The 25,947-nt window shown below is 46.9% G+C and overlaps 1 protein-coding gene across 4 annotated transcripts; it reads left to right on the top strand.

Annotated features, from left to right (window-relative positions):
• Positions 1 to 1,329: 1,329 nt before the first annotated feature.
• Positions 1,330 to 18,830, top strand: LOC123833113 (gasdermin-C-like). 4 transcript variants are annotated; one of them, XM_045861195.1, is made up of 14 exons: positions 1,545 to 1,890; positions 1,965 to 2,133; positions 3,964 to 4,181; positions 4,843 to 5,027; positions 10,112 to 10,280; positions 12,725 to 12,836; positions 14,950 to 14,991; positions 15,294 to 15,344; positions 15,561 to 15,590; positions 15,866 to 15,892; positions 16,666 to 16,805; positions 17,127 to 17,259; positions 17,690 to 17,763; positions 18,425 to 18,830. In XM_045861195.1, the coding sequence occupies exons 4-14, from the start codon at positions 4,915 to 4,917 to the stop codon at positions 18,662 to 18,664; spliced, it is 1,131 nt and encodes a 376-aa protein (XP_045717151.1). In that variant the 5' UTR covers positions 1,545 to 1,890; positions 1,965 to 2,133; positions 3,964 to 4,181; positions 4,843 to 4,914; the 3' UTR covers positions 18,665 to 18,830. The 4 variants fall into 4 exon arrangements, with proteins under 4 accessions (XP_045717152.1, XP_045717153.1, XP_045717151.1 ...); XM_045861194.1 differs by having other exon boundaries at positions 1,545 to 2,133; XM_045861196.1 differs by lacking the exons at positions 15,294 to 15,344; positions 15,561 to 15,590 and having other exon boundaries at positions 1,330 to 2,133.
• Positions 18,831 to 25,947: the final 7,117 nt, after the last annotated feature.

The raw sequence follows: 25,947 nt of genomic DNA, 5'->3' as shown, positions 1-25,947 counted from the left end.
CAATTAGGAAGCAGGAGTTGAGGGTGCATGGGGCAAGGTGTTGGATCAGATCCTGGTCTGTGCTGCCTGCAGGGCCAACAGCTACGAAAGAGCACTGTGTCATGACTTCCTAAGTCTCTGACTCAGAATGAATCAGGACGTTGCTGTGTGTGTGTGTCAGGAGGAAGGGGAGACAGAGAAGCAGGAGTGAGGCAAGGAGGGGCAGGGAGGGGCCTGAGAGAAGGGGCCTCCGTGAAAACAGACCTACCCTAAAAAGATAACTAGTGGGGAATTTTCAAGAAAAGAACGTGTGCTAGGCAATGGCCACCCCCACCTCAGCCTCCCTTGAAATCTTAAATCAACATCACCTACTCTTGGCCTCTAGTGCAAGGGATAGAGAGCTTCCCTGTGACGTGCAAAACTAGAAGACCCCCTCTGCGAGGTCCTAGGAGGGAAGGCATGGGTGCTGTTTGCGCATTTCAGGAAGGACTATGGAGTTTCTCCTCATGCTTTTCCAAGATCGCTCTTCCCTATCAAGAGGCTGTTCTCAGCACAGGCTGCTACACATTGGCTTTTCCAGATTTATTTCCCCATTTATATCCCTCCCCTGGGATGTTGTAGGGTACTTTGGGGTGGAGAACAAGGAGATGGGAAAGTAAAGCTATCAGCTGTTTATGATGATCTTTGTTCTAAACTCATCCTAATCAATAAGACCCTCAGGCTTCCCTGGGCCCACATACCTCAGCCTAGACAGCTGAGTTACTTTTCCTTGGCTCCTAGAATGTCCAGGAACAGGGCAGGGCTCTCGGAATGCTGGCCTGTGGCAGAGTGGTATATGCATACACACAATTTTATATTTCAAATGGACTGTTTTTACAATGCAAAGCACAGAAAGTAAATTCAGTTTGGGGAAACCACTTATCTGGTGGTACATAGAAAGCACGGCTGTGAGCTCAGTCCCAAATGGAGTGGTGATCTCAGGGTCCCCTGGGGGAGAAGGGCAGGTGTGGCGACTTTCATGAACACTGAAAGGAAAAAAAAAAGAGAAATGCATTGTGCAATACTGTCAGCTGCTATTCTGAGCATCAGTTCTGGGAAATCACAAAAGACTTGCAGGTGAGTCTCCCCCTTCTGCTCCTGCAATTTTCTCTCTAGTGGGCGTTTCCCTTAATTTCATAAGGCTACTGGAGAGATTTCAGAAGTGTTTGGAAAGAGAATGGGTTTGGGGCAAGTTGTCCTGGCCTTTTAAAATATATCCCTTTTCTTTATCATTAAAGATTGTTATCAGATGGGACTGCACGGTACTTCGCCCACAGGAAGCGTGAAGAACATTAATTCCCATTGTACAGAGGGTCTCCCCAGGGTCCTGCGTGTACCTGTCCTTTGTCCTGAAGCTTATTTCCATCTTTCTTGCTGATCCGTGGTTACATTTTACATGCAGAGCATGTAAGATGCATATGGAGACGGGACAGTAAGAAGCTAGAGAAATTCTTGGGCAAGTGAAAAGGGGAAACTGAGACAAGAAAATTAAGCAAGCTGAAACAGTTTGAGCAGTGTACAGCCAGCTGGTGAAGCGCAAGACCTTACCTCCTCTGACCGAGAACACTTGAGAGCAAACGGTTTCAACCTCTTCTCCCTGACCAGAGGGTGCGTAGCCTCCCTGGTTATAAACCACAGGTGTCAGGGAGTCAGTTTGGAAAGAAGCCAAAGAATTTGTTCCAACTTCTTTGTGAATCATTTGTGAATGAATCCAACATCAGACTCGTTCAGCCAGTTGGGCTGAACAAGCCTACCTATCGGGAACAGACACGCTTTGCTTCCTGAGACCTCTCTCACTCTGCTGTGGGACCTCCTCGCAGATAGAAGCGCCGCCTGATTCCAGTGCAGACACTTTGGCTGAGGACTTGAGAGGTAAGGTTGCATGATCCAGAGCTCAGCTCCACACCTGGTCTTCTGTGGGAGATCCTCACGTGCGTACTTCCCAGGACACTGTACTGGAAATTAAGTCAGGGACCTGCTGGTGGAAAGAAGACGTGCCAAGGAGAGCAGCATTTCTCTGTTTTCTGGATTTTGTCTGAATGAGGTGGTCTGCAGATTGGGAGGAGCTCTACTCATTGGAACCTTTCCCTGCAAGACAGAGCAATTCACAACCTGGTAAGTCCTGACTGGGAACCAGGGGGGTGAGGAAGAAGGGAAGATACTGAGGTCAGAGACAGACGTGTTCAGGGTAGGTTTGTGACGTGATAGAGGAGTCTGGGCTTTGTTTCACTTGGACACCTCCCGTCCCCAAAGTAGGCACTCTTCCTGAAGTTCTCCCTAGTAAAGAAGAATTCTGGGTAACAACATGCAAGACTAAGGGATGTATCTGTGACTGTTTTCACCCCCTCCCTTCATCCCCTCCCGGTTGGCAACTGTCAGCTCATTCTCCATACCTGTGTGTTTGTTTCTGTTTTGTTGTATTTATTCTCTTTTGTTAAACTGCACATGTAAGTGAAAGCATATGGTATTTGTCTTTCTCTGTGTCTGCCTTATTTCCCTGAGCATAATACCTTCTAGGTCCATCAGTGTTGCAAATGGCAAGATTTTATTCTTTTGTGGCTGAGTAATGGTCTATTGTATACACACATACCACATCTTCCTTCTCTGCACATCTATCGATGGATATCTGCCTACCCGTCCTCAGCATCTTCAGCCATGCCAACCTGCCTCCGTGTTTGGGAGGGACGGAGGAGGTGCAGGCCTCTTTGATGTTTCCTGCACAGCTGGGGGAGCCGGGTGCTCACTGGGCTCTCACTTTCCCCCGTGGAGACGTCATGGGCCAAGGGGTTAGCCTTGGCCTGCACTGTGCTGCCTCGGAGGAGGGGTGATGAGGAAAGGACACAGCTCTGCTTCCCCTCTTCAGTGCGTCCCTCTGGGATGTGCTCCGAGGGGGTGCCGGGACCTCCCGCTGGACTCCGGGCTCCTGCAGAGGTGCCCTTGGCTATGGGTGGTTGTCAAAACCGGTGTTTCTGTGAAGGGCTGAGGGCTGAAAAGTCCAGTTCTGCCATCTGCCTGACACTGAAAGTGTTTAAAAGCGGAATGGGAGTGCCATCCGGGTTGGGATGACTATCTCCACCAGGCTCCTGATGCTTAGGAGAAATGAGGCAGTTCATAATGTTTGCTGAGTCACGGTCCACTTGGCACAGCAATGCAGGCTTCTGGCTATTTGTTTACTTATTTTGAAGATTTTATTTATTTATTTTTAGACAGAGGGGAAGGGAGGGAGAAAGAGAAATAGAAACATCAATGTGCAGTTGCCTCTCATGTGCCCACAACTGGGGACCTGGCCCACAATCCATGCATATGCCCTGACGGGGAATCGAACCAAGGACCCTTTGGTTAATAGGCCAGTGCTCGGTCCACTGAGCCATACCAGGCATCATGGGCTATTTATTTAACCATCTTATGCCCATCTTTGTGAAGGCTACTCTTGCTCTATTTCAGTCACAATAAGATTATATCAAATCTTAAAAAGCATGGGCTGTGCAGGACTGAAAATAGGAAATTCACACAAACATAAAATTCAATCCTTGGTGGGGTGACTAATATTCACACAATTTGGCTGGCTTGTTCTGGACTGTAGTGGCCTAGCAAAGTGGGTGCATTTAATTTTGGAGGGAAATTTATCTCCCCTTTGTCACTTACAGTACACTAAGCAAGGGCTCGTTGGTCCCTGACCTGGCAGGGACTCCTGGCTCGGTGTCTCATCTCTGGTCACTGAAGATCGTCCTGCTGGAGACTTGACCAGGGAAGACCCAGGGCCTGTTCGGGCTGCATGGGGGCCCCTTGCACACGCATGCTACGTGACTGTGTAGATGTGACAAAGGTCTATGAAATAGTCAAGTCACTGTCAACTCCCTCTACATGACACCTGGAGACTCATTTAATTCATCTGTGAGACCCACCTGATCTTTCTACCTTCCTTCTATCCCATGCTGCTCCTAGCAACATGCCCTCCATGTTTGAGAAAACTGCCAGGAAACTGGTCAAAGAGATTGGAGACAAAGAACTCAGGCCCGTCAAAGACGTCCTGAATGCCATCAAAATACGTCGGTTTTCTCTAATACGGAGGAAGAAGGCTCGCTCAATGTTTTGGCATCTCCCTGAGGTTCCAGTTGACATCTCCCTCATGGACATCCTCGAACCAAATAGCGTGGTCCCAGGTATTGTCAGCCAGGGGCCTAGGAGGGGAGGACTGTGAAACAAGGGTACAGAAAAAAGGGTGCAGCACGCAAGGTGTACTGAGACATCCACACCGGATCGGCCTCACCTATGAGCAAGGAGTAAGGAACTAAGAGTATCTGAGAACTTTCTAATTATGACCCAGATTCATTTACTACTGAGAGCAGACTCTTGAGTCTGGAACATGATCCCCATTTTACACAGCAGTAAATGAAAGCTTACAGAATAATCTGTTCCAGGTTATAGAGCTTGTAACTGGTAGAACTGGGACTCGAACCCAAGCCTGTGTAGATCCAAATCCCAAACATGTTCTGTTTTGTGAGCTGCCTCCTGGGGCTGATGCTGTGCTGGGAAAGATGATGCCGTGGGTCTCCTGGCCCCGGGTGCAAGGGATGCCATCATTCCTTCGGGTTAGGACATCATTCCTGTTATCCAGCCCCTGAGTGCATGCAAACGTTTGTCCTCAGGAGTAATTTAAACTCAACATATTCTTTATTGATGAGTTAGCTTCTCAGTTGAGAGATTTAATTGGGTAGGCGAGTTGGGGTAGGCTAGGACTCAGTCATTCCATTTCCATTCCGTTTCCCAGCTGTTCCAGAGTGTACTGCTGGCTAACCCTCAGGCCTCCTTGTCTGTTTCCAGATGCTGCTGTGGAAGTGTCAGCCCTCTTCAGTTATGGTATTCAATGGAAGCAGCACATGGGTGGGAGTGTGAATGCTGGGGCAGAAGCAAGTGTCTGGGAGGAGACTACAGGGTGCCAAGGATCCTCCCTGGATTATAAGATTGTTAGCACCCCCATATGAAACCTGGACAGAACTTCAGAAGAGGTGAGGCCACGGGAGGGGGAGGGTCTGGTCAACAGCCCCAAACGGTGCCCTCCTCTGGAAGAGTCAATAGATTTTATCCCTGAGGCTCGGCATGAAGAAACTGACATCCCAGGCTCTGCTGCTCTTCTTGGGTGTGCGGACATTCACTCACTTGACTAACGGGTGTCAGTTCTCTGATCAGTATTTTTTAAAGCTGCAATTGTCCATCACTGTGTTATTTTGTGGTGAGAATAGACTAAAGACAAGACAGATAAAAAATGCCTGTCCTAAAATGAAATACAATTAGGGAGGCAGAGGGACAAGCAGTGAGTGATAAAATAAGCATTAAAATATGAGTTATCAAAGTATTAATTTAAGTGAGACAAAGCCTCTGACTCTTTGTTAAATAGAGTCCATATGCCTCACTGTCCTAGGGTGTGATTGAACTTGGTATCGGGGGAAAAGATCAACCTTCCATAATCTTTTAGAGCTTAATAAGGAATTTAAGACTTTATGCCTTTTATTTTTTAGCTGCATTTTTAAAATTTTATTTTTAAATATATTTTATTGATTATAATATTACAATTGTCCCCATTTTTCCTCCTTTGCTCTCCTTCCCCACACTCCCTTTGCCTCCAGCAACCCCCCGTCCCCTTAGTTCATGTCCATGGGTCATACATGTAAGTTCTTTGGCTTCTCCATTTCCTATACTGTTCTTAACCTCCCCCTGTCTATTGTGTACCTACATTTATTCTTCTTATGCCCTGTACCGTTTTCCCCTATCCTCCCCTCTTCTTTTCCCCACTGATAACCCTCCACGTGATCTCCATTTCTGTGATTTTGTTCCTGTTGTTCTAGTTGATTGCTTTGTTTTTGTTTTTGTTTTAGGTGTGGTTTTAATAATTGTGAGTTTGCTGTCATTTTACTATACATGCTTTTTACCTTCTTTTTCTTAGATAAGTCCCTTTAACATTTCATAAAACAAGGGCTTGGTGATGATGAACTCCTTTAACTTGACCTTGTCTGAGAAGCACTTTATCTGTCCTTCCATTCTAAATGAAAGCTTTGCTGGACAGAGCAATCTTGGATGTAGGTCCTTGCCTTTCATGACTTGGAATACTTCTTCCAGCCCCTTCTTGCCCGGAAGGTCTCTTTTGAGAAATCAGCTGACAGTCTGATTGGAACTCCTTTGTAGGTTACAGTCTGCTTATCTCTTGCTGCTTCTAGGATTCTCTCCTTCATTTTTTACCTTGGCTAATGTAATTATGATGTGCTTTGGTGTGTTTCTCCTTGGGTCCAACTTCTTTGGGACTCTGTGAGCTCTCTGGACTTCCTGGAAGTCTATTTCCTTTGCCAGAATGGGGAAGTTCTCCTTTATTATTTGCTCAAATAAGTTTTCCACTTGTTGCTCTTCCTCTTCTCCTTCTGGTACCTCTATAATTCAGATGTTGGAACATTTAAAGATGTCTTGGAGGTTCCTAAGCCTCTCATTTTTTTTGAATTCTTATTTCTTCATTCTTTTCTGATTGCATATTTTTTTCTTCCTTCTGGTCCACTCCATTGATGTGAGACCCAGCTTTCATTCCCTCACTATTGGTTCACTGTGCATTTTTGTTCATTTCATTTATTGTAGTCTTCATTTTCTCATCTAATTTGCAACCCAAATCAACCAGTTCTGTGAGCATCCTGATCACCAGTGCTTTGAACTGTGCATCTGATAGGTTGGCGATCTCTCAGTTGCTTAGTTGTATTTGCTGTGGAGCTTTGATTTGTTCTTCCATTCGGGCCTTTTTTTGTTTTGTTTTGTCTAGCCTGTTACTTAGTGAGGGGCAGGGCCTTAGGTGTTCACCAGAGCAGGGCACCCCAGTGGCTGGGTTGTGACAGTGTATGTGGGGGTGGGGGCCCGAGAGGGAACAATGGCGCTTGCTCCTCTCTTTGTCAGATTTCAGTCCCTTTCGCCACTTCCCCCAAGCTAACTTGACCCTTCTGGTGCTGATTCCTGTGTGGGTGGGCTTGTGCACATTTTAGGACCCTGTGGGTCTCTCCAATGAACCCTCCTGTGAGGCTGGGAGTCTTTTCCTGTGCCTCAACCCCCAGAGGTGTTTTCAATGAGTGTCCTGAGGCTCTATTTCCCGGCGCTGGGGCCCTGGGTTGGGTGGTCTGTCTCACTGCCCAATTTCACCTGTTTTACCTGCACACAGATGTGGGACTGCCCGGACAGCCAGGCACTGTGCACACAGTGCCTTGCTTCATAGTCGCTGCCTCGCTGGGTCTGCCAGCTGCCTTTGCACCCAGGGTCCGCCTGCTGTGGTCTTGCGCTCAGGATGCCTTACATACCCAGTGCCACCACTTTTTGTGCCACTACCCCTCTCTGCCCAACTCTGCCCTTCCTACCGGTATGGGATGAATTTGTATTCATGTGTATTTTAACTCCTTGGTTGTCCAACTTCATACAGTTCAATTTTCTGTCAGGTCTGGTTGTTATCTTGTTTCTAAATTGTTGCTGACTTTATTTTGGTTGTGTAAGGAGGCACAATGTGTCTATGTATGACTCCATCTTGGCTGGAAGTCCCCCCCCGCCCCACAGGTTTTTTTACACTCAGAAATTTTGAGGCTTTATTTCCCCATGCTGGAACCCTGAGTTGGGCAGACTGTCTTGCTCCCCAGTTGTTCCTCCTGGTCTATCCACACGCAAATGTGGGACCGCCTGCTCTGCCAGTCGCCGCCTCCCCCCACCCAGTCCTGCAGCAGCTGCCTTGCCATGCATCCTCTCTGCCCATCTGCCCATCTCCACCCCCTCCTACCAGTCTAAATGAGTGTTTCTTCTTTAACTCCTTGGTCATCAGACTTCCATATAGTTTGATTTCCTGGCACTTGTGGTTATTTTTTTGTTTTTTAAATTTGTTGTTGTCCTTCTTTTGGATGTTTGAGGAGGCAAAATGTATGTACCTATATTTCCATCTTGGCCAGAAGTTCCAACTTTATGCTTCTTAGAGATTTCAATTTAAATCGCCTTTGTATCAATGTGAAAAATTACTGAAGTAAGCAAGTAGTTAAAAGTCACAGGCTATTTAGAAAATAAAAGTTACTTTGACAGGGCATGGCACAATTTCTATATTTCTGGTGTTTTGTAAGACTCTTTAAAACTTTTAAATTTTAAAATATATTTTATTCATTTTTCTTTTCTTTTTAAGAAAGATTTTATTTATTTATTTTAGAGAGAGGAAGGGAGGGAGAAAGAGAGGGAGAGAAACATCAGTGTGTAGTTGCCTTTCGTGCTCCCCCTACTGGGGACGTGGCCTGCAACCCAGGCATGTTCCCTGGCTAGGAATCAAACCAGTGACTCTTTGGTTCACAGGCTGACACTCAATCCATTAAGCCACACCAGTCAGGGCTATTTTGTTCATTTTTCTATTACAGTTGTCTCAGTTTCCACCCATTTGCTCCCCTTCACCTGGTACCCTCACTTCTCTCCAGCAATCCCCTCCCTTAGTTCATGTCCATGGCTCATGCATATAAGTTCTTTGACTACACCGTTTCCTATACTGTTCTTAACATTCCTGTCTATTTTGTATGTTCTAATTTGTACTTCTTAATCCCTGCAACTTTCTGCCCATTCTCTCCTTTCCTGCTCCCAACTGATAACTCTACAAATGATCTCCATAGCTATGATTCTGTTCCTGTTCTGCTTGTTTGCTTAGTTTGTTTTTCAATGGAGGAGGTCATGAGCCTCCAGTGTGGCTTTTCCTGTTGCCCTGTGGGGGGAATTCAGACCCCTTTGGGGGCTATCCAAACCCCTACTGTGTCTCATCAGAGGTGATGGATTGTGTTCAGCAGTTAAAGAGGCTCCAATCTCAGGGATACATTTTATTATCTAGCAGCAAGAAAAAGAAATAAGCCTGATGACAAAACTTGAAATGTGGAAAGGAAGGCAATTAGATACTTTTAATAAATGTATGTGGGACACATAATGTGTTTCATTTAGAGGTAGTTATAGATTGTGATGGGTGCTCTAAGGTTCATAGGATTTTGTGAGAAAAGGGCTGGTGGAAGGGAGTCTGTATAGGTCTCTCTGTGGAACTAACAGTTGAACTCAGACCTGAAGAATGAAAGAAGCAAAGAGCAGGAGGAAAGTGGTCCAGATGAGGGTTTGAAGCCCCGGGACAGGACAGGACAGGACAGGACAGAGCTTGACATTTTCAGGAGCAGCAGGAAGTCAGTGAGGTGGGGGCTTAGCCAACCAGGATGAAGGTGATAAAAATAGGTTTGGAGGTAAGTAAATGTGTGAGATGACACAACCTCTTAGAGACACAGTAAGGGTTTTGGATACCCCCGAAAGGGGCCTGAATTCCCCTCACAGGACAGTGGGAAAATCCACACTGGGGGCTCATGACCTCCTCCACTGAGAAGCAATTTAAGGGTCCCTCAAGTTGCTCTCGGCTGTCATCCAGGGGGCCTACCCTGGTGGGGCCTTAAGAAGAACCAGAGCTGAGTCTCAGAGCTGCAATGGAGATGAAATCTGTGTTCAGGACTTCAAACCTGTCTGTCCCCTGCCCACACCTATGTCTTCAAGTCCGTCCTACCAGCCACTCACTAAGGACAGTTCATCTATAAACACGCCCACGTGCTGGTCATGATTAATCATCCAGAATCTTTTGTGCTTCATCATATTTATCAGTTTGCTCCCCCTCCCACGTTGATTGTGCTTCTGGACGGTGGTGACTGTGGGTACCCATCTTTGACAGTAGGGCTCTGGTCAGCCATGTGCACCTGTCTACTTCCAGTCTCCTCAGGTGAGAGGCCCTGGTACACTGGACATGTGTAAATTACTCCCTAACAGGGCACATCTTGGAAGAGCAGATGCCTTTCTCCTTCCCACAGCTCCATCAGGAAGTGGTGGCACATCCACCCTGCATAGCAAAGAAGATGTTTTGTTTCCTTAGTAACTTAACCCATTTGCCAGTATCTTCCTACTCATGGAGGGAACACCTATCAGAGTCCAAAGTCCCTGTACCCCTTCCAGGTCTTGAGGAGGGCGGTAGGCCAGGGTAACCCAGGAAGGCATCTCTTCCCACTCTGACCCTCTTCTCCTCCATCCGCCCCAGGAAAGTGATGGACCCAGAGCCCTCATTTCTGAAGCAATGCTGGAGAACAGCAACAAATCTGTATGTTGTGACTGACGTTGTAGAACTGCGTGACAGTTGTGTGATGGAGGATCACAGCACTGGGAATTTCTTGGGAAAAATGTCCTTCATTCTGAATACTTTTGTCAAGGTATGAGATGGGTTCACCCATCAACAAAATCAGATGTAGGTTTAATTATGTGGCATTACATTTGCTTTGGGTAAGTGATGGATTATGGCACACCTAAAGGGGTGTCTGCTGCACTATCCACATGTCAAGTTTTATGCTAATAACAAACCTCCCTAAAAGCCATGACGTCCTGAGAAGGACTGGTAGAAGGGGTGAGACTTAAATACCTTCATGGGATTTGTATAACTGACTCAGTCTCAATAATCAATGGTAGTACTTTTAATTATATGAACAAGTTCATTCATCATATAGTTTGTGTGTGTTATAATGTGCTTTTACATATTACATATTTAATGTGTAGTTGTTCTTCACTTAGAAGACTTAGAAACTCAAGGAAAAAAACTGACTTGTAACACCTGTTCAGAGCCAGCACAGCTCTAAAGGTTGGCCATGGGCTGTGATGTCGTTAAACAGTTCGCACATCACTCCTGGTTCGTGGCTGCAGCCACTTTGTTTTGGTCGATCAGACAAAAGATCCACAAGGAAACGGAGGACCTGCAGAGCATCATACAGACCAATTGAAGCATTTTCTGTAACAGACACATAAGAACACGCAGCAGAGTATCACGTACATTCTACCTGAGTACACACAGAACATTCTGCAGCATCAATCACATGTGAGGCCTCCCTATCAGTCTTACCAGGTTAAGAAGACTGACGTTACACCAGGTATCCTTTCTGGCCACAATGGAGTGAAACTAGAGATTGATAACAGGAGGAAACAGAGCATATTGACAAATATATGGGCATTAAGATATACACTCTCGAACCCCCAGTGCGTCAAAGAAGATACCACAAGGGAGGTCAGAAAATATTCAAGACAAATAAACATGAAAACACCATACTGTACTGTCCACTTAAAAATGGGGAAGATATTATGTTTTTTTGTTTGTTTGTTTTTTTTACCACAATAGAAATCAAATAGAAGAGCTACATAATAATAAAAAAGTTTGCAAAATTCAAATAAGTTTATTCTTTTTTGTATAACTAAAATCCATGTTGGTTTTATAGCAAGATGTGGAGTCTTGCTTGTGTCCTCAAATAACTTATTGTCATGTCCCTGTTGAACAAGGTGCAGATTCATAAAGCAAACAAGAAAAAAAAGAAAACAACAGCAGACAAGAAGTATCTGACTTCTTTCAATATCCTCTGACTTTTAATGTTTTCTTTACTTGTGATTTTCTGCAGTTTGAATTTATAGGTATAAGATTTTTTAATTCATTTTTATTTTTATTTTTATTTTTATTTTTATTTATCTTGCTTGGAATTCTCTGAACTTCCTGGATTTGTGGTTTGGTGACTGACATTAATTTGGTGAAATCCTCAGTTATTATTGCTTCAGATATTTTTTCTGTTCTGTTCTCTCTTTCTTGTCCTAACATTTTCATTACACATATGTTACAACTTTTGTAGTTATCCCACAGTTCTTGGATATTATGCTCCATTTTTCTAGTAATTTTTCTCTTTGCTTTTTTGTTTTGAGATTCCTATCAATATATCTTCGAGTGCAGAAGTTTTTCTCTCACTTGTGTCCAGTCTACTAATGAGCCAATCAAAGACATTCTTTATTACTGTTCCAGTATTTTTTATCTCTCTAGCATTTATTTTTTATTTTTTTCCTTAGGATTCCATCTCTCTGCTTACCTACTCATCTGCACTTGCATTTTGTCTATATTTTCCATTGGATCTTTTAGCAAATTAATCACAGTGGTTTAAAATTCCCTGTCTCATAATTCCAAAATCAATACTATAAATGAGTCTGATTCTCAGCCTGCTCTGTCTCTTCAAACAGTTGTTTGTTGCCTTTGAATATGCCTTGTAATTTTCTTGTTGAATGTTGGATATGATACACGTGATGAAAGGAACTCTGGTTAATCAGCCTTTACTGATATTGTGATATGTGAGGAGGGAAAATTCTGTAGTCCCATCAATAGGTCCTAGGTTTATTTTTAGTGAGCCTGTGCTCTGGGCTGTGAACTCACAAGAGCTTTTCAGTAGTCTCTCCTGCTTAGACATGACAGGACCGTTAGAGTGAGCAAGAGCTGGCTATCTCCCTTGCCCTGCATGGAAGGCCACGAGAGGCTGGAGGTGGTGTTTCCCTTTTATCAATTGCTTCAGCTCTTACAAAGAGTAAGAAAACAGAACCCTCATCATGAAAAAGAGGAAATGACTAGAGGTACTGAATCAGAAATCAATGAATTCATTTCAGTGTCAACATGAAACTGAGGGATCTCAAGGTAAGTATGGAATGAAGCAAGGAAGAAAGAGCAGGCACTGGAAATCAGGAGTAGGGAGGGTGAGAACAGGGGCTGCTCATTCCTTTTCTCATGAGCTTTCTCGATGTATTGACTTTTAAGATCAAATGCATGTTTGATGGTGTTATTATACCTGGTTTCTGTCCACAGGGTAAAGCAGAGGGCGGGGCTCTGAAAGTGAGCAAGAAGAAGCATACTGTGCCAAAGGGCTTGGTGATGGCCTATAAGAGGAAGCAGCTGGTGTTCAGGAAGAACAGCTGGGGTAAGCAGGGGCTGAGGGAGGCAGGAGGGGAGTGGGAGTCTGCTTCTCCTGGGGAGAGAAATGAGGAGGGACAAACCATCGTCAGGCAACCGTTGCTTCCCCGCCTGTTCAGAGAGAGCAGCAGCATCCCTCAGCTGTCCGGGGCACACATATTCTCGCCACGCACAGCTCCTGCAAGCAGGGCCCCACTGAAATGTTGCTCTGGGCAGGTAGAGAGACAGTATCCTACGTGGAGAGGGTGTAACGGGGTGCCCAGCGCCAGGGTGTGTTTGGCACTGGGAAGAGCGTGATTCTAACCCCAACCACCTCCACTGAAGGTCCCACCACTCTCAGCAGCTCACCTGGGGGAGCCACAGAGCCCTCCCAGGTTACCTCTGCCCCCACAGGGAAGCCCAGAGAGAGTGGCCCAATCAGGAACAAATCTGTGGATGTAGTGCCCTGACCGTGTAATGAAGAGTTGTATCAACATTTCTCCCTCTTCAGGAGCCTCAAAATGCACAGTTCCCCAATGCACACACTTGGGGTTCTGACTCCATGCAGGAGAAAAACTTTCATGAAGTACCTACAAACCAGAGAGGAGTCAGGGTGCTACAACCACAACCAGCTCAGGGTCCTTGGCCCCTCCCTGCTCTAATGCTGAGTCCCAGCTGGAGGTCAGCCTGATACAGCTGGGGTCCAGCTCCTCGGAGGTCAAGGGGTGCCCTCACCACACACAACAAACACGTTCCATGTCTCTCTCTCTCTCTCTCTCTCTCTGTCTCTCTCTCTCTCTGTCTCTCTCTCTCTCTCACACACACACACACACACACACACACACACACACACAGTTCCCTGTAGAAGCCTCAGTATAACATTCGGCTAAAAGAGGGTCCTGCTGGCACTGACCTCCTGTCAGTGGTCACAGACAGAATGAGGGAAAAGTCTCCAAATTTTGGAGTGGCTCAGCTCCATCTTCAAATCCATGCTGTGTGAGTGTTGACAAGTGTTACGTAAATGGAGTGGGACCCGAAGGCCGACCTCACAGCAGTGCCTGCAAGCCATGTCCTGCCCACTAGGGGGCGCGTGGCACTCGCCTGTTTCTACAATTACTGCTTAAGGGCTCAGTGCAGTAAGCGTTGCACTTCCGTGAAGTAATTTCATCCTCATGACAAATCGGAGAGGAAAATAATGTGCAGCACTGTTCAATAATTTTCCATGGCGCTTGCTGTGTAGCTTTGGAGGAAATCACAATTCCTCTGTCTCCCATCTTACCTCTGAATGAAAGTGAGACCTTCTCTCCAGGGCTGGTAGAGATCAATGTCTGAGAGAGTGGCGACCCAAATGTATCTCCCCTCTCTCCATTCACCTGGACCTTCCCATGACCTGGCGGCAAGATGGGTCCCTGCCATCTCAGAAGCCTCCTCACCCAAGTGTGTCCTCACAGCCAACGTCCCTACAGAATCTTCCACACTCTGCCCCCTCCCTCCCTGGCGTCCACCCCTCTACCCGCTGCAGCCTGCCCTCGGGGGAACTCACTCCACGCTGTTACCAGGGAGCACACACTCCATCACCCCTCCTTGGAGCTCCTCTCTCCCTGGAGGCTGCCCCACCGTGATCTACGGGGTGTCCTTTAACGGGACTGTTTCTGCTCCTTCTTCCTTCATGGGCTCCTGCTCCCTGTCAGGCACATCAACCTGATTGTTGGGCAGGTTTCAGAACTTTGAATGTTTCTCTGTGAAATCAGCCAGGAAGCAGGACTGACTGGGGGAGTAGACTTGTGAGGGGGGCCCTTCGGGAGAGTAAGATGAAGGGCAGCAGGAAGGAAGTCGGTTTCTGTTCCCGGTGGAATGGGAGACCAGAGCTGACACCCACCACCCACCCAGGTGCTTATTGACAAGGCAGGTTGTAGCTTCCCCTTTAGAGGGACGGATTCTGAAGATAACAGAGTGAGGGCAGGGCCCCTGAGTTTCCATAAGCATCCCAGGTGATTATGATGCAAGGGGTCCCCAGATCACGCTGAGAAAAGCTGCCACCCCTGGCCTGGAGTTGGAAGTGTGGGGGCCACAGGGGTGGGGATGTGAGAGACTCCAGCAGGGAAACCCCCGCTCTGCTGACCTGGCTTCTTTCCACCCAGACATTCTTCACTCTGCAGAGGATGAAGAGGAGATCTTTCCAGGTGCGTTGTTTGTCAGGCTCTCTGCTTAGACCTCAGGCCCCGCTGAGCCTGTGACCCCCTTTGGACCCTATAAAAACCCTGCTGGGGCTCAGCCCTGACACGCCCACAGGCAAACTTTCCCCAGCCAGGCTCCTCTACCATGTCGTCCTATACCTGCTGTCACTTAGACACAGGAATCTGGTGACAGGAACGGCCACCTATATCCTCTGAGGACCTGGGTTGAGTGTTTGTGAGTGAGTGTATGTGTTGGGGGAAATGGAGACCCAGCTGTTGTGAGTGATCACTTATTTTTCTCTTTCTAGAAATATACTTTCAATCCGAGTGTTATGGAAAAAGCGTGACTTTAGGACAAGGAAAGTATAATGTGGTCCCTCCATGAGGCCCCATTTTGCCCAACTGAAACTCCACACGATTGCCTTTGCCTTCCTCACCTGGGCCACCTGGCTCGGACTGTCCCAGGGAGAGGGCAGGGAGGATGGGAAAAGGAGGCTGGGGAGTAGGTGGTAGAAAGAGAAAGGGAGAGTTGGCAGGAACTAATTCTTGGGTGGGGAATTTAATTTCTCTTCTAGGCAGCAGAGTATGTCCCATCAAACCAATACGTGAGTGTGTGTTTGCTGGGGTTGGGGAGGGTCCTATTTGTACTCCTCAGGGGAGCAGGACCATGAGTCCCTGCCTTTTCCACCATGGCCCTGGAGCCTGGCTGTGGTTTCTGTGGGGTGGGGAGGGTCAGGGATGGTGGGGAGGGCAAAGGGGTGGAGCAGGGAGAGGTTAAGCAAGAGGGAGGGGGCAGTGGAGGAAAGATCCCTCGGAAGTGTATCTAAAGCACACTTGGGGGATGAGGAAGGGAGATGACCGCTTGCTTTTGCTTTTCTAGAAAGAATACAGGAGCCTCCCTTGCTAGGTGAGTGTTTACTAAGAGGGAATATAAGGTCTGCTGGGTAGGAAACTGCAAAGCTCAGAACCCAAATCGGAGGTTTCCAAGCAACTCAGAAAACTGAGCTTTACTTCTTAACTTACACTTTGGTCAGCCCCACTAATTAACTCCTTCCTTCCTTCCTTCCTTCCTTCCTTCCTTCCTTCCTTCCTTCCTTCCTTCCTTCCTTCCTTCCTTCCTTCCTTCCTTCCTTCCTTCTTCTTGCAGGAAACGTTTATGGAGGACTTCTTGGGTGTCGTTATTCTGAGCCCTGGGGCTTGGGCAGTAAACCAAACAGGAATCCTGCCTCCCTGACGCTTTCACTCCAGTGACTTCTAACTCCCAGAAGCGCACCTGGAGGCAGCCTCAGGTGTCCTAGCAGAGGCAGAAAACCCCCGACATCCACCCCTTGGTTAATTATTTATAGACCTAGAGGTACAGCACAATTGCATGCAGTACCAAGCACTTTATATCCATAAATTCACACTGCTAGGTATTTCAGAGCCTGCTCTGTTTCTTCCTCTTCCCCTGACCCCTTTCCAGAACCCTCTTCTCCCCTCCCTGCATAACCCCCCACCTCATTTCAGCTGAGATTTTCCATCCCTCTGGCTTGTTATGGCAGCTCCATCACGGAGCTCAAACAAGCCACCCTCAGAGATGCTGGGGGCCAGCTGCTTAAAGGGGAGAAGAATTTTGCTTATGGTGATGGGAAAGGACTGTTCTCATCTAAGGGTTGTCTTCGTTTTCTTGTCGGAGGACAGATTTCAAGCGCCTACAACAGGAGGTTTCCCTGGAAGTAAGCAGAGTGGACCAGTTTTCAAAGGACTTCAAGGACGCTGTGTTCTCCAACATCCTGGACATGCTGGGGGACCGAGAGCCCCTTCAGGACCTCATGGACACGGTGAGGGGTCCCACTGCTATCGAAGCTGATCAGACTTGTAAATGGGGGATGTTTCAGAGATCCGACTGCTGAGGTATATGGGGAAACAAGAATGGGGGTCATCTCAGGGGGCTTAGGGGATGTCTGAGACTGGGGACCACGGCTCTGTCCCCAGGGAGCAGGGCCAGGGAGTGCAGTCCACACTGAGTGACGGTGCTCAGTGTCCCCAGGGGCTGTATGGAGCCCTCACCCTGCTCCTTCATTACTCACTTATAAACACAGCATTTGTAGGCAAAATTACATGGTATTGTCATCCTCATTAATAATTCCTGTCTCCTATAGTTTGCACAGGAACCCCTGCAGGGTCATTTGGATGGCCCTCGTGGCACCATCCTAAATGAACTGCAAAAGGACTCCACCTATGCATATAATGGCTCACAGCACCTCATCCTTTACCTGCTTGAAGCCATCATGGGTAAGAGTGATTTGGAAGGACATTGCGGGGGGTCACAAGGTTGGTGTCCCAGAGACCCCAGAAGGGCTGCCATTTCTTCAAAACCCTTGAAATGTTATGATTTTTCACCCCCACCTCACACTTCTCTCCAAGGTCAGCAGGGCCTAGTGGGAGAAACTTGCCACATGACACAGAAAGAGCTAGAAAGAGCAGCCCAGGTTCATCCCATGTATCACTGAGGGTGGATGGTCCCAGGCTGCAGCCACAGAATCCCCCCCTTGCCCATGTCAGGGAGCACCCTGGAGACCATCCCAAGAGCCGAAGGAGGCCTTCCCAGGGCAGGGAACTTGGCCTCCAAGTCTAAGGAGTCTTATTCCTCTGCCTTAGAGATTGCCTCACTAGGGGGAAAGGAATATCTGACTGTCTTTCCCCAAATGTCCCCTGTCTGCAGCGCTGAGTGACATCCAGCACTGTCTGCTGGCCCAATCCATGGACAAGAAGATCCTCTCCCAGCAGCGGGATCTGGTGAGAAATCCCCAGGGGCCAGCGTCCTGGGAAGAGGGTGAGGGAACCGGAGATAAGAATGATTCTGAGGAGGGAGATAAATCAGGTTTCTGCTAGGAAGGGGACCAAGTCCCAGTGTGGCCACCAGGAAACCTGGGCTGCATCTCCCTCCGGGAGCAGGCCCTGTGGTCATGAGTCTGCCTGGGCAAGGTCTCTGTTTCCATGACAACCCCTGCAGAGGCCCCACCAGTTCTCAAGTAGCTGTATAGGATACAGGGCTGAGGAGCTCAGGGTGTCTGGGTTACACCCTGCTTTATGCACATGGTTACCATTTGCACATTGCATGCTCTCTGTCTCCATGTATGTTATACAGGGACATGTGCATGCATGACACATGCATACCCATACACACATGGCACACAGAAGCACTCACATATGCTATCCCAAACACCACCATTCTGCAGGGCAGATGTTAGCGTCACTATCTAGCAGCTGAGGAACTGGGGCTCAAGGAGTTGCAATAACATGTCCTTGGTCACACCGATCACAAGACAGGGCCAGGACATGACTCCAGAGCTCCTGCCCTTGTAGTTGTCCTGCATGACCCCTGGCTCCTGGGACTGAAGGTTTTCCTTTCCTGACCTCAAGGGGGACCTGTAACAGCTGATCCTGTTTCTTTAAGGTGAGGAGCATCCTGGAGCCCAACTTCAAATACCCTTGGAGCATCCCCTTCACCCTCAAACCCGAGCTCCTCGCCCCCCTGCAGGGGGAGGGTTTGGCCATAACCTATGGTCTGCTGGAAGAATGTGGCCTGAAGATGGAGCTGCAGAGCCCCAGGTCAACCTGGGACCTGGGAGCCAAGCAGCCCCTGTCTGCCCTGTATGGGGCCCTGTGTGTGCTGCAGCGGCTGGCTGAGGCCTGAGCCCCCTGGTGGGCAGGCCAGGGGCCAGTCCACTGGGTCAGCCCATGGAGGCTGCCATTGGCCCTGGTGCTGTCTTCTGCTGCAGACGCCACCAGGCCGTTCTCTGCATGTGTGGTTGTGCGGGGAGTTTCAGGCTCCACACATAAATGCTGTCCAGCTTGGTGTCTGTCTGTCTGACTCCTTTCACTGAGCATGGGTTCCCCCCGTGAAGGCCATCTGACCAAGGCAGAGGCCCCAGTGGACCCAAGGTTGCCCTGCAACTGGAGAAACTGTTTCTGTTTTGTTTTGTTTTGTTTTAAAGATTTATTTATTTTTAGAGAGCGGGGATATAAGGGAGAGAAAGAGGGAGAGAAGCATCAATGTGATACATGTACCCAACACAGGAGCACCCAAATATAGAAGAAAAATCTCAGAGGACTTCAAGAAAGACATAGACAGCAGCACATTTATAGTAGGTGGTTTGAACACCCCCACTGTCAAGAATGGACAGATCTTCCAAACAAAACATCAACAAGAAGATTGTGGAACTGAATGACGTATTAGATCAAATGGATTGAACTGCTATATAAAGATCTTTTCACTCCAGAGAAGCAAATACACATTCTTTTCAAATGCACATGGAATATTTTCGAGGATAGACCACATGATAGGACACAAAGCAAGCCTTAACAAATTCAAGAAGATTGCAATCATATCAAGCACGTTTTTTGGATCACAAGGGCTTGAAACCAGAAACCAACCTCAAGGAAAAAAAAACTTAAAAACACTCAAACTCATGGAGACTGAATGGCATTTTATTAAACAATGAATGAATTAATAATGCGATCAAGAGATAAATCAAAAAGTTTCTGGAAACAATGAAAATGAACAGAGAACAGTCCAAACTTATGGGACACAGAGAAGGCAGTTCTGAGAGGGAAGTTCATAGCACTAGAGGCCTATGTAAAAAAGATAGAAACATTTCAACTAAACGACCTAACCCTACATCTACAAGAACTAAAGGAACAACAACAAACAAAGCCGAGAACAAGTAGAAGGAAGGAAATAATCAAAATCAGAGGAGAATTAAATGACACAGAGACTAAAGGAACAATGCAAAGGATCAATAAACCCAAGAGCTGGTTCTTTGAAAACATAAAGTGGACACCCCTTAAACAGACTCAACAAGAAAAGAGGGAGAGGACCCCCAAAAATAAAATCAGAAATGAAAGAGGAGAAATGACAACTGAAAGCACATAAATGCAAAGGATTGTAAGAAATTACTATGAACAACTAACTATATGCCAAGAAATTTGAAAACCTGGGTGAAATAGACAAATTTCTAGAAACATGTAATCTCTCAAAACTGAATGAAGAAGAAGAAAGCCTGAACAGAGTGCAGGAGCTGGTGAAATTGAAGCTTATTAAAAAAAATTCCTGGCACACAAAAGCCCTGGATTGGACAGTTTCACAGGAGGATTTTACAAAACATTTAAGGAAGAGCTAAGCACTGCTCTTCTCAGACTCTCAGAATCCAAGAAGGGGGAAAACTCCCAAACTCTTTTTATGAGGCCAGACTCATCCCAACCCTATAATCAGATAAAGACACAACAAAGAGAGAAAAGTACAGGCCAATATGGCTGATGAATATAGACGCTTAAGTCCTCAACAAAATATTGGCAAGCCGCATCCAGCAAAACATTAAAAAGATCATACACCATGGTCAAGTGGGATTCATCCCAGGGATGCAAGGATGGTACAATATTCGCAAATCAATGAATGCATTACACCACATAAACAAAAGGAAGGGCAAAAATTACCTGATCCTATCAATAGATGTGGAAAAAGCATTTGATAAAGTGCAGCACTGATTTATGATAAAAACACTCAGCAAAGTGGGAATAGAGGCAGCATTCCTCAACATAATAAAGGCCGCACATGGGAGACCTACAGCCAACATCATACTCAATTGGCAAAATCTAAAACTTTTCCCACTAATATCAGGAACAAGACAAAGGTATGTTGAATAACAATAAAAAAAAAATCAAACATTGAAAAAAAAACATTGATGTGAGAGAGAAACCTCTATTGGTTGCCTCTCGCATGCCCCTGACAGGGGACCCCGCCTGCAGCCCAGACTTGTGCCCCGACCAGGAAATAAACCAGTGGTTTTCAGGCGGTGCTCAGTCCACTGAGCCACGCCAGCCTGGGCTGGAGAACCTGTTCTGAGGGTGGCTATCTCCCATGGCTGCTGGAAGGAGGCCTTGGCTCCTTATCCATAGGTGGCCCAAGTGTACCCATGACAGGCAGGTTGCTTCCCCCAGGATGAATGATGAGAGAGGGGGACCCAGAGAGAGGGAGGGGGAGGGGAAAGTTCCCTGGGAAGGGGGACATGGTTGGCAGGAGGATGAAGTGATAGGGCTGTCTGTGGTTCCGTGGGATGTGAAGTTGTGGGGTGAAAGGGTCAGTCTTCATTGTGGATAGTAACACGACTGCAGTGGGGGAAGGACTGGTGTTTAGGGTGGGGTGTGAGGTTGTGAGCTTGGGTGGAGTGTGAAACATCCATGGGGAGAAAGGATTGAGAGGGACCGACTGTCGGGGCGAAGTGGTTGTAGGGATGGGGCACTGGGTTTCTCTGCTGTGCCCGGGGATGGTGGCGGAGGCATGCTAATCATGAAGTAGCACATGTTATGAATGGGGGATGGGCTGCAGTCTGTTCTGGAGTGTGAAGAGGTTGGGGTGAGGAGGGTTGGGGGTCTCCTGTAGAGTGTGTGGTATCGTGGAGAGGGAAAACGGGAGATTATTGAGGATGTCAGGGGATGGTGGAGGTAAGAGTTTGGGCCTGAAGGGGTTGAGCCTGGGTGGACTGGCTTTTACTGTGGAGTGTGAAGGGATCACGGTGCGTGAGCTTTGGGGTTCCCTGGGAGGAGTCCAGCGTTTGTGAGAGGGTTGAGTGGAGGTGACTGTGTCGTGTTTCGAGGAGGGAGGACTCGGGAACATGTGGAGTGTGAAGGGGCTGTGGGTGAGCAGGATCGGTGTGGTTTGGAAGGAGAGGGGTGTGAGAGAGAAGACTGGGGTTCACTCTTCAGTGCAGAGCCCCTGTAGTGAGGGTGACGGTGCTCGAAGTGGAGGGTAACTGGTTTCGTGGAGAGAGGACTGGACTTGTCGTGGGAGCGAGGTGGGCAGCCGTGCAGTGAGAGGTCACACTTCCCAGGGAGTGTGAGGGGGCGGCAGAGGTGGGGAAGTGCTTCGGAGGGGAAGCCCCACGGCTCGCCCTTCGTGTGAAATGTGTGCGGAGGGGAGGAGTGGTGCCTGGTGTGGAGTGGGCAGTGGTTGCGCGGGTGGGAGCCTGGGGTTGGCTCTGGAATGCCAGGGTTTATGGGGAGGGAGGGCTGGGGTTTACGTGACGTGGGGATGGGTTGTGCAGGGAGACTGGTAATTACCATGAGGTGTGAAGTGGGTGCTGGGGAGAGAATCGGGCTGCAGTGGGGTGTGAAGCGATGGCATCAGTGGGAGGATCATGGCTTCCTTTGGAGTATGATGTGGCCCTCTGTGTTATTTTTGGCCTGTTCTTTTGCTCTCTGTCTCTCCACAAACTCTCCCAGCCTGATTAGAGCTGTCCCTCCTTGGGGACAATGAGAATTAAGAGAGCTTTCACCACCCATGCATCCCTCTGTCCTTTTCCCTATCCAGCCAATATTATTTGAGCACCCACAATGAGCCTGGCCCAGTCCTAGGAGCAGGAAAACCAGCATGAAGAAGGCACAGGTTCTTCCCTCGGGATGCTCTGAGTCTGAAAGCAAATAGGCTGGAGCACAGGAAGGGCAAGTCCTCGAGTCTTGAGTCTATCTAGACCCCACAGAGCAGTAAAGGCATCACCTCCCATATTCACTCCCATTTTCAGGGTGAAACGACACCCGGAATTGGAGACGGACAAGCTCTTCTGGATAATGAATGTGGGTCAGGCAGCAGGTATTTCTGCCAGGAGCCTAAACAGAGCATGTGAGGGGTCACAGATCCGAGGCCCCTAACACAGGGGAGCCCTGAGGCCTCTGGGACAAGGGCATTGGAGGGCTGTGTAGGATGATACGGCTAAGAACACAGACTCTGGGGTTGGCTTGATCTGGGCTCCAGTCTGAGTTCTGCCTTGTGCTTGACACCTGTCGTTGAGGCCATATGAACACCTGCTCCACATGTGGATGGTTCTACAGGGTTCTCCTTCCCAACATGAATTCGTGTTTTGTGTTGTGGGATACAGCATAGGCTCTGTGAACCAAATGGATCACTGCTAGGAAACACAGAGCAGTGATCTGAACTCCCACCTACTTACCTCCCCATTCGGACCCTTCCCTCCTTGTTTAAGTAGAGCCAAGTAGAGCTCATGCCCAAGGAGCAAAGCATTGCAAGTTAGCATTCTGGCTTCCTACCTCAGGCAGGAGAGGAGAGAGTACAATAACCTGACATCCTCTCCATAAATCTGCCATGAAGCAAGCACAGTGATTGGCGTTTGTGTCTGCTCAGGTGCCATGGTTGAAGATGGGAAGTTATACAGGTGTGGAAACAGGTGAAAATAAGCCCGCCCTGTCTATGAGTGGGAACTTCCAGACATACTGTTGAGTGTGTCATAGCTGGAGAGAATCCAGCACAGGCGACTATCAGAGACAGTGTTCCAAGTTTACATCGATTACATAGATTTCCCTTCAATCACCAACCTGTCAACCTTGGTTGAAAAGAGAGGAAAAGGGAAGAGAAATAGACTTTTGTTCTTAGTCTTTATTTTTTGACTCTGTCAAATTGTGGTCCCAGTCAATAAATAAATAAATAAATAAATAAATAAATAAATAAATAAATAAATAAAAGAAAAGGCTGACATGATTCACTGTTGTGTCTATGAGAGTTTGGTATTTTCCGGAGAAAAATGGAAATATATTTGGTATATATGTATGGCTTAGGCATATGAATCATTCATATCCTAGAGTAAGATCTTAGATTTATTTTCAATGTTTCTTCCGAGGATCTCATAACACAAATGTTCTCTTATTACCTCATGTGTTACTGTCTCTTAGTGGGAAAACAGAATAGACACTAAAATTTATTTTCCCACCTACATGGGTAGCAATCCAAAGAAACTAGGATTAAGTAATTCATCTATGTATAGAAAAATAACAGGCATTTTTTAAAATTTTATTTTAATCATTGTTCAAGTACAGTTTTCTCCCTTTTACTCCCATTCCAGCCCACCCACCCAACCCTCCCCACTTCCCTCCCATTACCACCCTCCTCCTAGTTTTTGTCCATGTGTCCTTTAAACTTGTTCCTGTAAACCCTTCCCATTCTCCCCTGAAATTCCCTCTTCTCTCCTCTCTGGTCATTATCAGCCTGTCCTCTATTTAAGTGTCTTTGGTTATATTTTGCTTGCTTGTTTGTTTTGTTGTTTAGGTTCCTGTTAAAGGTGAGATCATATGGTATTTGTCTTTCACTGCCTGGCTTGTTTCACTTAGCATAATGCTCTCCAGCTCCATCCATGCTGTTGCAAAGGGCAGGAGCTCCTTCTTTCTTTCTGCTGCATAGAATTCCATTGTGTAAATGTATCATAGTTTTTTGATCCATTCATTTACTGATGGGCATCTAGGTTGCTTCCAGCACCTAGCTATTGTAAATTGTGCTGCTATGAACATCGGGGTGCAGAGGTTCTTTTGAATTGGTGTTTTAGTGTTCTTAGGATATAGTCCCAGCAGTGGAATTGCAGGGTCAAAAGGCAGATCCATTTTTAGTTTTCTGAGGAAGTTCCATACTGCTTTCCACAGTGGTTGTACCAGTCTGCAGTCCCACCAACAGTGCACTAGGGTTCCCTTTTCATAAGGAGAGAATCTTAAAAGCAGCATGAGAAAAGGAAACAGTTACCTACAAAGGAGTTCCCATTACACTATGAGCTGATTTCTGAAAAGAAACCTTGCAGCCAAGAGGGGGCTGGAAAGAAATATTCAAAGTCATGAAAGGCAAGGATCTACATCCAAGGTTACTCTATCCAGCAAAGCTATCATTTAGATTGGAAGGGCAGATAAAGTGCTTCCCAAATAAGGCCAAGTTATAGGAGTTCATCATCACCAAGCCCTTACTATATGAAATGTTAAAGGAACTTATCTAAGAAAAAAAAGATGACCAAAAAGATGAACAGTAAAATGACAACAAACTCACAGTTATCAACAACTGAACATAAAAACAGAAACAAAAACAAAAACAAACTAAGCAAACAAGTAGAACAGGAAGAGAATCACAGAAATGGAGAGCACATAGAGGGTTATGAGCAGGGAAGGGGAAGGTGGGAATGGGGGAAAGGTTCAGGGAACAAGAAACCTAAACTGTAGGCACAAAATAGACAGGGTGATGCCGCGGCCAGCGAGGCAGTGGGTTCGAGACGCGCAGTGACGGACTGAAAAGAGAGAGCGGCCAGATGCTCTGGTGGCAAAAGGCAAGTTTATTGAAAACTCTTGTCATTATATAGTGAGATGTTCTAAAAATAGAATGCTTGCTACACGATGAGAGTCTTTGTTCAAGAAAGTTTACACGCCCCTTCAGGTCACGTACAGAACATCCTGGTTTAGATTAACTCCAAGGACACGACGCATCGCCCCAAGGCTCTGGCACCTCCCCGTCCTTCTCTTGGGAACAATCCGATAACAAACAAGGCCGGGGTAGAGTCAGGTCACCTCCCCCGAGGCCAAGGAACAGGCCCAAGCATCATTCTCACAATGCAGGACCCTAACTCTTGACCCCTTCCTGGGGGCTTGGTTCCCCACAGGGTGAGGTTAAGAATACTATGGGAAAAGGAGAAGCCAAAGAACTTATAAGGACATATGACCCAGGGACATAAACTAAAGGGGAGAATGCTGGTGGGAGGGTGGGGAGCAGGGCAGAGGGGAATAAAGGGGAGGAAAACATGGGACAACTGTAATAGCATAATCAATAAAATATATCAAAAATAAGTAAAATTCAATGTTATTTACATTAAAAAATAAAAATATACAAAAAGAAGTAAGATTGTTGGGGCATAGATTTTTGGTCCTCCACCTACCTACAATTGTCCTAGGCCATTCTTCACCAAAGTAATCTGACAGTTGTGAGCCGCCAAAATGAGGTCAATTTGTAACATATTGTCTCACTTAATCTTTGAGAGTAATCCCAGGTTGTAGATAATGTCATCTCCATTTTACAGATTAGGCATTTGAGATTTAAAGCATTCAAGTCATTTCCTGATGTTCCTGATGTTATTAGGTATTAACTAGCAGAGCCACGATTTAAAC

Source organism: Phyllostomus hastatus, unplaced genomic scaffold (genome assembly GCF_019186645.2).
Source record: "Phyllostomus hastatus isolate PE091 unplaced genomic scaffold, TTU_PhHast_1.1 phas_scaffold_21, whole genome shotgun sequence".
Taxonomy (NCBI): domain Eukaryota; kingdom Metazoa; phylum Chordata; class Mammalia; order Chiroptera; family Phyllostomidae; genus Phyllostomus; species Phyllostomus hastatus.
This window is presented reverse-complemented; position numbering and strand designations above follow the sequence as displayed.

Bases quoted from the DNA above. Each gene is read 5' to 3' on its own strand.
- LOC123833113 (XM_045861195.1), top strand. From the start codon at position 4,915: ATGCTGGGGCAGAAGCAAGTGTCTGGGAGGAGACTACAGGGTGCCAAG. The intron at 5,028-10,111 runs GTGAGGCCACGG...CATCCGCCCCAG, and splicing joins TGGACAGAACTTCAGAAGAG to GAAAGTGATGGACCCAGAGC. The intron at 15,591-15,865 runs GTGAGTGTGTGT...TTGCTTTTCTAG, and splicing joins ATGTCCCATCAAACCAATAC to AAAGAATACAGGAGCCTCCC.